Source organism: Nansenia antarctica, assembly GCF_963989245.1.
Source record: "Nansenia antarctica genome assembly, chromosome: 11".
NCBI lineage: Eukaryota > Metazoa > Chordata > Actinopteri > Argentiniformes > Microstomatidae > Nansenia > Nansenia antarctica.
Genome location: NC_137681.1, coordinates 8,559,373 through 8,572,097, shown reverse-complemented (window position 1 = coordinate 8,572,097; position 12,725 = coordinate 8,559,373). Strand labels below are relative to the sequence as shown.

The 12,725-nt window shown below is 45.2% G+C and overlaps 2 protein-coding genes across 2 annotated transcripts; both read left to right on the top strand.

Annotated features, from left to right (window-relative positions):
* Positions 1-530: 530 nt before the first annotated feature.
* Positions 531-2,112, top strand: tbcc (tubulin folding cofactor C; the record flags this gene model as incomplete). Its single annotated transcript, XM_080542577.1, has 1 exon — positions 531-2,112. The coding sequence occupies one exon, from the start codon at positions 531-533 to the stop codon at positions 1,563-1,565; it is 1,035 nt and encodes a 344-aa protein (XP_080398703.1). The 3' UTR covers positions 1,566-2,112.
* A 2,017-nt stretch (positions 2,113-4,129) lies between these two features.
* prph2a (peripherin 2a (retinal degeneration, slow)) lies at positions 4,130-9,465 on the top strand (the record flags this gene model as incomplete). The annotated part of the gene is made up of 3 exons (XM_080542578.1): positions 4,130-4,710; positions 7,009-7,255; positions 9,259-9,465. The coding sequence occupies 3 exons, from the start codon at positions 4,130-4,132 to the stop codon at positions 9,463-9,465; spliced, it is 1,035 nt and encodes a 344-aa protein (XP_080398704.1).
* Between the last annotated feature and the right edge of the window lie 3,260 nt (positions 9,466-12,725).

Below are 12,725 nucleotides of genomic sequence, written 5' to 3'. Positions count from 1 at the left end.
AACATTTTCTTTTTACTATTTTATTGTTAACAATTTACACATGAAAAAACGAACAAAATGAGTTCGTTTTCTACAGAAAATGAATCTTTCCTTGTAATTTTTCCTTGACCTCCCTCGTTGACTTTTGAGGAATGATTCTAGATAATAGTGGATAGTGTAGCCTTTATTTATGTAAACCAGCTCTTTTTCCTTCTTGTTTTTAGTATTTTTTTCCTAGCACCAGGGGAGCCCCCCTCCCAAATTTCGTTGTATGGTACCTGTACTGTATTAATGACAATAAAGACCATTCATTCATTCATTCATTCATTCATTCATTCATTCATTCATAATCAGAAAGCAGCATGAATTGAAATGGAACCTCCTAGTCTCCAGTAGCGTTGAGGAGAGGGGGGGGGGGAATCTTACTGTCCCACAACCAATGAAACGAGAGTATAGATATTGAGGTGGGACTATTGATCCAATCATCATTGACTTTGCTACGAAGTCACTTCCGCCTTCTTCTTCAAAACAAACCGACAGTAAAAAAAAACATGGACGTGGAGACCGGTTCCAGTCATGGAAACAGAGATGCGGGGCCTAGCGATTCCGTACAAATCCCCGATAAACTCCTAAAAAGGGAAGAAGCGAGGCTAGAGGACGTGGAGCGACGGAGAGAGGCTAAAGAGAGCCAGTCTATCGCCGAGGAGAAGTGTGTGTTTTTCTCCGGCACGTTCAACAGCGAGCGGGCCGCTATTGAGGAGCTCCTGTCCGGCTGCTCCGAGGGGTCCGACCGCGCCCTGGCTACCGAGACGCTGGAGGAGGTGACCAAGAAAACACAACAGCTTCAGAAGTTTCTAAACGACAGCATGGTGTTTCTGACGCAGTACGACCTGAGAAAAGCTCAAGAGTCACTGCAGAGTTTGCAGACCGCTCTGGCGGAGAAGAGAGAGACTGTGCTCCCCAAAAAGAAATTCGCCTTTCGGCGACCCAAAGTAACCGCCCCTGTCGCTCCTGACAAGATCTCACCTGCTACCCCTGTGGAGCCTGCTGCTGCTACTAAAATAGTGGAGGAAACTATCGGGCCTGATCAGTGTGGCTTCTCCCACGCCGACTCCCAGGTGCTGACCAAGCATGCGGAAGAGATCCGGCAACGAGACGTGCTGCTGACCCACCTGACTAACTGCAAGGTTCGCCTCTTCGGCTCCCCCAGCACCCTGCACATCAAACACGTCCGTGACTGTGAGATCCTGTGCGGGCCGGTGTCCAGCTCTGTGTTCGTGGACCACTGCACCGACTCCACCCTGGTGGTCCCCTGCCAGCAGTTGAGGACTCACCACACCACCGATACAAACATGTATATTCATGTCACCAGTAGGGCTATCGTAGAGGACTGTCACGGGGTCCACTTCGCCCCCTTCTCCTGGTCATACCCGGGCCTTGATGAGGACTTTCGGGTGTCCGGGCTGGACCGCAACCGGAACAACTGGGACCAGGTGGATGATTTCAACTGGCTCGCCCTGGGCACACAGTCGCCCAACTGGAGTGTCACCCCGGAACATGAGAGAAGAACAAGCTGGGACTCCTAGACCCATCCTGCATCCCAATGATGCTCCATTCCTTTAATCATGTCCACTGGACTGTCCACTCCCCTACATAGATTGTGTTGCTTGAGACTTGAGATTTAAACTTGAGATTGGTGTAACTCAGGAGACGGTTAGAGGCTAAGGTCACCAATTTTACACACCTTAAAATAAATATAATGAACCTCCCACTGTTCTACAGTTCACACAGTTGATTTAGCAACAAATCATGATATAAGTGATTAAATTATGTAAAACACCAGACCCCTTTTGCTATGCTTACAGTATGTATTGTGAATGCCACTAGTGAGGCCTTGGCATAAGATTTCACACTAATCATGTGTCAACAACAACAACAACAACAACAGCAGCTGATGTATCACATGCTAGTCTGGGTGAATGTCTGATGAGAGTTCATGCGTGCAACTACTTTGACATCACCACTGATGCTGTGTGAGAACATGTTGCTATGCGACAAATCTGTTCTCATCCCCATTTAGGTCAGCCATTTAGGGTGAATGTAGAAATATATACACAATCAACAGAAACATAACACAGTAACATCTCAACACTATTACACTATTCCTGGATATGAAGCTTTGTGTCACTGGCTGTTTCACATTACCTTATGTGAATAAAATTAGTTGAACTATAAATCTGTGTTTTTGTGTGGTGTGTATTAAACCTATATTTACGGTGTAGGTTATTACACTGAAGTAGCTAAAGTAAAGTGCTGAGAGCAGCTCTGGGCCAGTAACTCCCCTGTCCCCAGCTTCTTCCTCACCCCTCTCTCCCTTTTCTCTCTAAATACTGCCAAGTACAATGTACCGTCATTCAACACCTGTAGCCGTGACCTTTTCCCTCAGGTTGACTTGTAAGCTCCAACTGAAAATGTCACATCAGTGCACCTGTTAGTGTCCTTCGTTGTAGCCTTGTTGATCTGCTTAACCGCTCAATGAATCCACGTTATCCGTGCTACACACCACTGCTCAATTCCAAATAGACCCACAGGCCCAGCCCCTAACCGAAGGCACAGGCCTAGGCCTAGATCTAAAAGAAACAGATGTTTAAGCAATATGCTTGTCCTTCTAATAGGCTCAGTGGAAATTGTACAATAATATAATATATGCAACACTATTGCTTATATCCCTTATCCAGTCCTTTCAGGGGTGCATTAGTGCATAAAAGTAGGAGTTAAGGTCAATTTGGAATTCAGCAGCCTCAACCCCACCTTTACATTTAAGAGGCTGCTATAACAAGACATAATTTTGGTCTGTAATCAGAATTGATTGTTGAGTGTTAACTGGGCCATTGGGAAATAGTGGTGTGTGTGTGTGTGTCGGTCTTTGCCCTTGTGTATTCAGATTCAGAGATTTAATTGCCATTGACAGAGTAGAAGCACAAAGGCAACGAAACGCAGTTTGCAATAGTGCATAGTGCAAAAGCCGTAAAAGTATGGACAGATATATGTACTGTGTTGTATACAGACAAGGGTGAAGATATGTACAGTTAAGATATGTGCAGTATGATATGCACAGAACAAGGCCAATGGATATCAACACAATATGTACAGTTAGGGTATATGTACAGTGTGCAAAACAGTGTGTGTGTGTGTATATATGTGTGTCGGTCTTAACATGCAGGTCTTTGTGCATGTACTATGTTTGTGTCTTTGCATGTGTGTGCGAGTGTCTTTGCGTGTGTGAGTGTCTGTGCTATAGGTGTACATCTGAGGATCAATCCAGTCTTCTATCATCTCTCTTTCTGTGAGAGGGGCTTACAGGGGCTTTGGTGAAACAAAGCATTTTCTTGACAGTGTAAACATCCTCTGCGCCTAACCCAGTGACCTTTGTGAACGGAAGCATCACATCTCATAGCTCCACTTGTAGCTCCCTGGTCTCTGTTAACTGTTAACTGTCCCCATTAATGGGCCCCCGACCACGTGAATATTCAAGCCAATTAGGGTCCCGGGCAGCAGCTTAAGAGCAGGCTCATCTTCTGGAGGGGGATTTCTGCAAATGGGATCATGCTGCTTACTGGGGCTTAGGGTGACGTACTGCAACTTGGAGTTTAATGATGAACTCCTCAATCCTCCTCCGCTCGCAGGGAAAGGAGCATCACGATTAGCTACACCTGTGTGATCTGCCACTTTAGGAGGGAAAGTTTTGGACAGTGACAGGAGGAAAAAGAGGGGAAACTGCTACTGTGCTTTCTGTTAGCTGTCCAGTGAGTTGAGGAGATTCCGCCGCCGCAATGGGAGAGAAGAGGGCCTGACCTGCGCTCTTCCTCTTGCTCCCTCTGCTCTCTTCACCTTCTGTGATGGATTACAGATCCTTAGCTGAGCTGACATTCCCGCCCTGCTGGACCAGCTGGAGGAGACTCTGATCACAGAGCTACACAGAGTCAACTGGAGCTGAAACTTCTGGCTGGGCCGTACAGGAACAAAACACCCTCACCCTCAGGGCTAAACCAAAGAGAAATAATACCTTAGAACCTTGGATCTATCTCTATAATATCGTTGTTTTTTTCTTCTTCGTATATATCGGCAAGGACACACCCAAGGTTGAACTATGGCGCTGATGTTGATCAAGTTCGATCTGAAGAAGCGGGTGAAGCTAGCCCAGTTCCTATGGCTCATGTACTGGTTCTCAGTGATAGCCGGGGTGCTGGTGTTCAGCATGGGCCTGTTCTTTAAGATTGAGCTGCGTAAACGCTCAGAGCTCATGGACAACAACGAGAGCCACTTTGTCCCCAACCTACTGATAGGCGTGGGGCTTATCGCCTGTGGCATCAACGGCCTCGGAGGCAAGATCTGCTACGACTCCCTGGACCCGTCCAAGTACGCCAAGTGGAAACCCATGGTGAAGCACTTCCTGGTGTCTTGTGTGGTTTTTAACGGTGTCTTGGTTCTGACGGCTCTGATGTGTTTCATGATGAAGATCCCACTGCAGTTTACCTTGGCGGAGGGGCTGAAGAACGGTATGAAGTTTTACAAGGACACAGACACACCTGGACGGTGCTACATGAAGAGGACCCTCGACTTGATGCAGATGGAGTTCCGTTGCTGCGGCAACAACAACTACAAGGACTGGTTTGAGATCCAGTGGGTCAGCAACCGGTACCTGGACTTCAGCGCTAAAGCAGTCAAAGAGTGAGTGACAGATTGTGGATCAGATAAACCTTCCCAAATGCTAACCATAGCCATTAGGCGGTAGAATGCAGTACTGAACTTGAGTCAGAGTCAAAGGCCCAAAGGGGATAATTAAATGTACTTCCTGAGTGAGCATTACTCCCTCTTACTCACTCTGCCTCTGGTTGGTAAATGTGTGGTTATTAGTGGGGAAAACCTTGATTTCACTGAGGCTTTTTTTGATGTAGCGATAATTATCAGTGTGCTGGGTTACATAATGGGGGCTGGGGGACTTGATACTTCAAGAGTTCACTATAAGTGGATTTAAGGTGAAGGAGGGTGAAAGTCAGCACTGTGAAAGGTTACCCTCCTCCATAAGGTTAAGGAGGGATTATAGGGTCAATAATGGTATCAATCAGGTGTGTGTGTGTGTGTGTGTGTGTGTGTGTGTGTGTGTGTGTGTGTGTGTGTGTGTGTGTGTGTGTGTGTGTGTGTGTGTGTGTGTGTGTGTGTGTGCGTGAGTGTGCGTGTGTGGTTGTAAAAAGGGACCTTTTTCAGTGTCAGTGATATCAGGTGTTTGAGCAATTGCTTTTTGTTCTTAGTGGTTAATCTTCTTGGATCACATTTCCTCTTCCTATAGGGCTTACTGTCCTGTCCAATCAGCACACGGTCTGGGGACATGCTGGGAATAGTGCTGCCTCTCGAGAGACACCGATAGGCCAATAGGCCCCATTAGAGACTCTGATTGACCAATAGGCCCTCTTAGAGACTGATTGACCAATAGGCCCTCTTAGAGACACCGATTGACCAATAGGCCCTCTTAGAGACACTGTTGGCCAGTTCACTGTCACATAGAATCCCTATGGATCCCGTCCATAGAGATTTAGATCTCCAAAGGCGCAAGCAGTGTAACAGCATCATGCTCCGGTGATACTTTGCATGTTTTGATGCCATCATCTTTTCATGTTTAATAAGCCATCTGTACACAAACTCCAGAAATAATTGACAACTGCTTTTATACATTGCTTTCATCCCCTGTCATCCCTCTGCAGAAAGTGGGGTCTGTTTATATGTGCAGAGATCCTTTCCAGTCAAACTTCCTTATCAATATCAGTATTCTCAGGAATGTGTAATTCCCTATCTTTGTTGTTGGGAATAACCTGTATCATTGTGTCACTCTCGTTCATCTCAGATTACATCCCTCTTCCCTTGATCCTGGGAACCCCACAGACCACACACACACTCACACACTCACACACACACACACACACACACACACACACACACACACACACACACACACACTAAGACTAACATTTAACCATCGTTATTGAACCATCAACCCTAACTCTGTTGATATTTCTTATTTTTTAATTATACCTTTATTTAACCAGGTGACCTCATTGAGATAAGGAATCTCTTTTCCAAGAGGGACCTGGCACAGGCCACAGGCATACATTCAATACACAGATAGACATAATACAAAATAACAAGAAATTAAAAGCAGGTTTGGGCAGGCACAGATACTGAAATTAAAAGCAATAACAATTTCCAATACTTCAAAGCTGGTTTGGGCGGGCACAGATACTGCAATTAAAAGCAATGACATAATACAAAACAACAAGAAATTAAAAGCAAGTTTGGGCGGGCACAGATACTGAAATTAAAAGCAATGACAATTTCCAATACTTTCACCTTCTAAGACCTTTAAAATTGTTCTGAAAGCATCATAACTGATTAGTTCTTTTAATTTTAAGTCTTTCTGAAGAGTATTCCAGGCAGAGAGGGCAACGTACTTAAACTGAAACTTTTTTGCCCAGCTCAGTACGACATGCCATTTACTATCCTCAGCCACCCAAACTCTACTGGGGGGTTTCACCCAGTCTTCTGCCATGGAGCTTACAACTCTCTGTCAGAAATAGCCTGTATGTCGATAAGAATGTCACATGAAGCTTACAGCAGTGTTAAGCAGTTTCAGAGTGTGAATGCCAGTGTGCATGTGTACAGTAGAGCCTTCAGAAGGCTTTGAAGCCTTCCAGGACATCCTCACATTCACATTGACATTAGATATACGTACAGTACCGGTCAAAAGTTTGGACCAGTCAACCCTAACTCTTGACACACTTTTTCACACAGTGTTTTTTGACACACTTTCCCTTTCAATTGAATGGTACTGTACATTTACTGTACATTAACTGTATCCATACGTGTTCAGTTACCTGACACTGACATTATAACAACACCCCGATCCAGTAGTCCCTAACTCTGACCCCTAACACCGTGACCTCTGACCTTTGCCCTCTGACCTCTCCCTTGCAGCCGCATCGGCAGCAACGTGGACGGGCAGTACCTGATGGATGCGGTCCCGTTCAGCTGCTGCAACCCCACCTCTCCCAGACCCTGCATCTCCTACCAGGTCACCAACAACACGGCCCACTACAGCTACGACCACTACACAGAGGAGCTCAACATCTGGAAACGAGGCTGCAGCGACGCCCTCATCGCCTACTACGGAGGCATGATGAACGTCATCGGCTTCCTGGTGCTGCTAGTCACCGTACTGGAGGTAAGAGATTATTACACATCACCCGTGGTCCTCAGTAGGTAGAGCATTGGCGTTAACAACGCTATGGTTGTGGGTTTGATTCCCTGCTGGGACCATATGTACTGAAAAAAGTATGCACTCACTGCAATGTAAGTCGCTTTGGATAAAAGCGTCAGCTAAATATATATATATATATATACACAGTATATATACATATATATACAGTATATATAGAGTACATATACAGTATATATACATATATATACACACACATAGTCAATCATGCAGAGTAGACTACCCACATACCCTGAATCAATCACACAAACACAAACTCTCACGCTCACTTAGAATAATAGGAGCTAGAATCACACAGGGACAATAGTAGGAATGGCTGACACAGCAAATACCTTGCCAGCGACTTGCCTACCAGAGTGGACTCGTCGATCATTTCCTCTCACAGCTTCTTCCGTTGCCCTCATTGTATCGGATTTTGATGTGACAATGAGGAAGTATAAATGTATATATATAATTTTCGGTGTGACCGTGAAAATGTGTTCACCGCGTTTAAGAGGTCAAGGATGGGTCTGGATGCATACTCAAGCCAGTTTGCACTGCCATCCTCCCCCACTCCCTCCCTCCCTCCCTCCCTCTCTCCCTCCCTCCCTCCCACCACCCACTACCTCCTCCCTGTTCTTTCCCCTCCACTACTCCCATCTCACTCTCCTTCCAACCTTTCCACCCTGCCCTCCTCAGCCTGATCTCACCTGTCTTGATGCTAGGTAACACAGTGCCACCCAGGCTTGCCAGCAGACCTCACCTGCTGCTGTCTGCCTTAGGAGAGGTCATGCCAAAGGCCCGTGTGGCATCTCTGCTCTCAGCACAAGGACACAGGCATACATTCAATACACAGATAGAAATAATACTAAATAACAAGAAATTAAAAGCAGGTTTGGGCGGGCACAGCTACTGAAATTAAAAGCAATGACAATTTCCAATACTTAAAAGCAGGTTTGGGCGGGCACAGATACTGAAATTAAAAGCAATGACATAATACAAAATAACAATAAATTAAAAGCAGGTTTGGGCGGGCACAGATACTGGAATTAAAAGCAATGACAATTTCCAATACTTTCACCTTCTAAGACCTTTAAAATCGTTATGAAAGCATCATAACTGATTAGTCTTTTTGGAGAGTATTCCAGGCAGAGGGGGCAGCGTACTTAAACGCTTTTTTGCTCAGTACGAGCACGCAGAACATGCAATTGTAAAGTGTCTTATGGACTGTGTTGTTGGTCAAATTGATCAGATGGTCAAATCCATGAAGGAGACATGATGTTGTTGAGGGAATTATTACACAACATGAAGCACTTGATGTTTTGACTGGAGCACAACACCTGATTTGTTTTGTTTTTTATACCTCTGAGTATGCCAAAGGTCTGCCCTAGAAGTCACATCTGTGACAGTACTTGGCTTTGTCTGGAGAAGATGGACTCAATCCTCTGAGGCTTATCAGAGACGAAAAACAATCCTACACCTGGAATAGCCATGGTTACGTAAGGTGTCTCCATGGTAACACAGATAGTGCCATCAGAGGTGAGGGAGAGATCCCTGGGAGAGATAGCTTTATCAAGGGGAGGAGCCAAAGACAGTCCTAGAAAAATGGGAAACTGAATCCTGAGCTAATGTGACGCAGGAGTGTACTATGATGAAGTGCACTCTGAAGTCACACTCAAAATCGAACTGATTTCAGTTGAATAATAGATGTTGGTGTTTTTTCTGGGATGGATGCTGATTTGGGGACCTATTGCACTTTCTAAGTAGGACATTGTTATAACGTTGCGTTTGTTTGGTGTGATTCTCTCTTCTCACCATTTGCTTACTCTAAGGCTGGCCAAGCTGAGAAGCTCTTAGCTTAGCTTAACCTCCCAACCTTATGCTGAGTCAAGCCAAGGTCAGGCTTAGGGTATGGTTCAGCTTTAGCTTTCAGCCCAGGCTGATGATGTGTGCGTTTCTACCCATCGTAGGTTGGTGTGACGGTGGGCCTACAGTATGTGAACACCTCCCTGTCCACCATGGTTAACCCAGAGGACCCAGAGAGCGAGAGCGAGGGCTGGATCCTGGAGAAGACTGTGAAGGAGACCTTCACTGACATCATGATCCTGATGAAGACCATGGGCAAGGGCAACCAGGTGGAGGGGGCGGAGGAGGGAGTGGTCGTCACAGTGAGCTGAACAAGCTCCTCCCAAACAGACTGAGTGCACTCCCACTGGAGCGGAGACAGTGTGAGATCGTTAACCCTCCTTTGTACCAACACCAAATGCACACATAAAACACATACATGCACATACACACACACACAAAATTTGGACAAAACACGTAACTGAACCAATGGACTCTTGAGGTATATAGAATTACATGTAAGCACAAAGGATACTTTGAATGTATGGAAGTGTGTAGAGAGAGATAACATGGTAGGAAAAATAATCTCTTATTCCCATATGCCCTCCCCTCTCCAGCCCAATACAAACACACACATTTCTAAAACTCACGCTCACACATTGTTTCACTTATACCAACTCTACTGCTTTGCTATGGAGAAGATGTGCGAGATTTCTTTCTTATGTTTTTGCAAATGTAATGTTTTCATTTTGTGTTATAATTTTGGCCCATTTGTAATAAAACACAATCAAACACTACCAAATACAAACACTAACCAGTTCAATCTGTAACGTACATGCATCATTTCAGATGTTTTGCATGGTATTGAATGATGTTTTTCATATGTAATGTTAACAGGTAAAGAGTGAGGTCAGAGGTCAGGTGCATTGTGCAGGTGTTTTGTGTTTTAAGAACGGTGTGGGGATGGTGGTTGCTATGCAACCCCCCCTCCCAGGGAGTTGAAAGGTTAAAGTTGAACGGTATTCATAGCCCAAGGAGCGGAATGTTTTAATTGTTGATCCACCTCTAGCGATTTGGCTTGTAGCGGATTTATAGGGAACAGGCAAAGAAAAGGACTCACACACACGACACCCCCCCCCCCTTTTTTACACATATCCACCATCTTTTACTGTAAACCTGAGATGGTGGATGGCTGGAAACTCCTGGGATGGGGCAGGATGAGAGGATGAAAGGGCACGGCACCATTTCAACCCGTCCTGTTTGAGGGAATTTTGAGGTGCAGGGTTGGGAGTGAGAGCCGAGGTACAGGAGCAAGGGGCCAGGGCCAGGGGGGAGTCAGGGGTTGCTTCAAAAGCTGAGGAGGACATAGGAGATTGGCAGCTAAACCCCAACCCACTGACCCCCTGAACTCTGACCCCTTAGATAGTCACACCTTTTGGGGTCACCAGAGCCAATGAGCAGTGTCTGTCCATCCCTGTACATATTAGAGACAGAGCAGGTCCAAGGAATGGTCGCGCTCCAAGGCCATCCATGCCAGGGCCTTGGTTCCTTGGTTCCATGGTTGTTGTTTTTTTACGGCTTCGCGGCTTTGCTACACTCATACCACACTCACACATTCACATAACAACTGGGTTTCTGTCTTTGTAAATAGTTTAGAATTGATACCAAAATACTTTTTTAAAAAACAATGTTATTTATTCAAATTATTGTATTTACTGTAAAGGCTGTGTTTTGCAATACAGCAAAACAGTTTTTTCTGTCTCGTTGTGTGTCGTGTAGGAAGTTGTTGAAGTCTGTTGAAACTTGAATAAAAGAGCGTAGTCGTGTGTGATAGACCTGTGAATAATGGTGTTCTGTTGTTCTTACCTCTTAAGGCTTCAGAGATCAGAGAGCATGGAGGGCATTCTGGCATCGCTGCAGGAGGCCCGATTAAGCCAATAGGATCAGGGTAATTAGGTGATTACTGCGTTCGCATGGATGCAGGCCAACCCTGTACACACATGTACAGAACACTCAAGGATGTTCTCTCTCAATTGATTAGACGAATTATTTTAAATATTCATTATATTCAATGAAATCAAGGCCGGAATTCAATGACCGAAGAATAACTTTTTGAATTGTGAAATCTTTTAATCTATTGATTGTCGGTGTGGCTGTGTGACGTTACCTAGTTACCTAGTTACCTAGCACACGGTTCATTTACCAGGGGTAATGTGTGAGTCATCGCTTACTCCCCTACGTCTAGTTACCACTTGCAGATCAGCAGTGATGACCCACGTACTCTGCCTTGCTACAGGGAACCCCCCCGCACCCGAGTGATGCTGAGAGGCCAGTCTCTGTGGCTTTGTCAGAGGGGAAGACGTCGTCCAATGAAGAGTTAGCGAGGCTAACCCGGTGTGTATTTTGGTTGGCCCAAAGCACATAACGAGAGCTGAGCAGATAAGAGGACTAAGAGGCTTTAGGAGCTTTGGCGTTAGCTCTCAGGCAGGTGAACGGGTTATGTCCTAGAACACACGTCAGAGAGAGAGGGAGAGAGAGAGAGAGAGAGAGAGAGAGAGAGAGAGAGAGAGAGAGAGAAAGAGAAGAGAGAGACAAGAGGGATCTAAAGAGTGAGGGAAGTGGAGAAAGACTGTATCTGATCAGTAAGGTGTGTGTGTGTGTGTGTGTGTGTGTGTGTGTGTGTGCGTGTGAGAGAGAGAGCGAGAGAGAGAGAGAGAGAGAGAGAGAGAGAGAGAGGGAGTGTGTGTGTGTGTGTGTATGTGTGTGTGTGTGTGTGTGTGTGTGTGTGTGAGAGAGAGGAAGAGAGAGAGAGAATGTGGTTGGTATGGGGTTAGTGCTGGGTCAAGGATAATGGGTAAATGAGGTAGGTTGTCTGGGTTAGGTGGGCTTAGGAGGTTTTAGGTTGGGTGGTACTGTAACTGCACACTGCTCACATAACATGAGCAATCTCTCACAGCGCATGAGCAATGTCCTGCTGGAGATCAGAGGTCAATCCCTGCCCCTGCCTTTCCTACTATCTACACTTACATTTCGTGACGTTAGAATTATAAGGTTCTATCTCCATTTTTGTCAAAATTGAGTTTTTTACATCCTCTGATCCATTAGGCGTTTATTAATGCCTGTGTGGTGTTATTTTTTAAATGTTGACATTTTTGAGTTAGTAATTCATCAAATACAAAGGTTCCATCTCACAAAACATAATGGGATGTAAAAACTTTGACCCTCAATATCTCTGAACTACCCTAAACGGAGATAGAACCTTATCATTCTAAGCTCACAATTTTACATTGACATTTGCATTTGACGACTAATGGATAGACAAATACTTAGACAAATGTATTTGTTTTAAGTCGCTTTGGATAAAGGCGTCTGCTAAATGTCAAGAAAGTAAATGTACTATCTGTCTATCCCCCCATCTACGTCATGTCTGTCTGAATAAATAAATAAATCAGAAGGAAGCTGAGTGGAATGAAACAGAATGACTGTACAGTTGTTGGCCTGCTGTGCTGTGCTGGGTTAGGCTGGTTGGTTGAACTGAGATGGCCTAGGAATGAATGCCTGTCAGTTCAGACTGGTCAAACGGTGAAATACA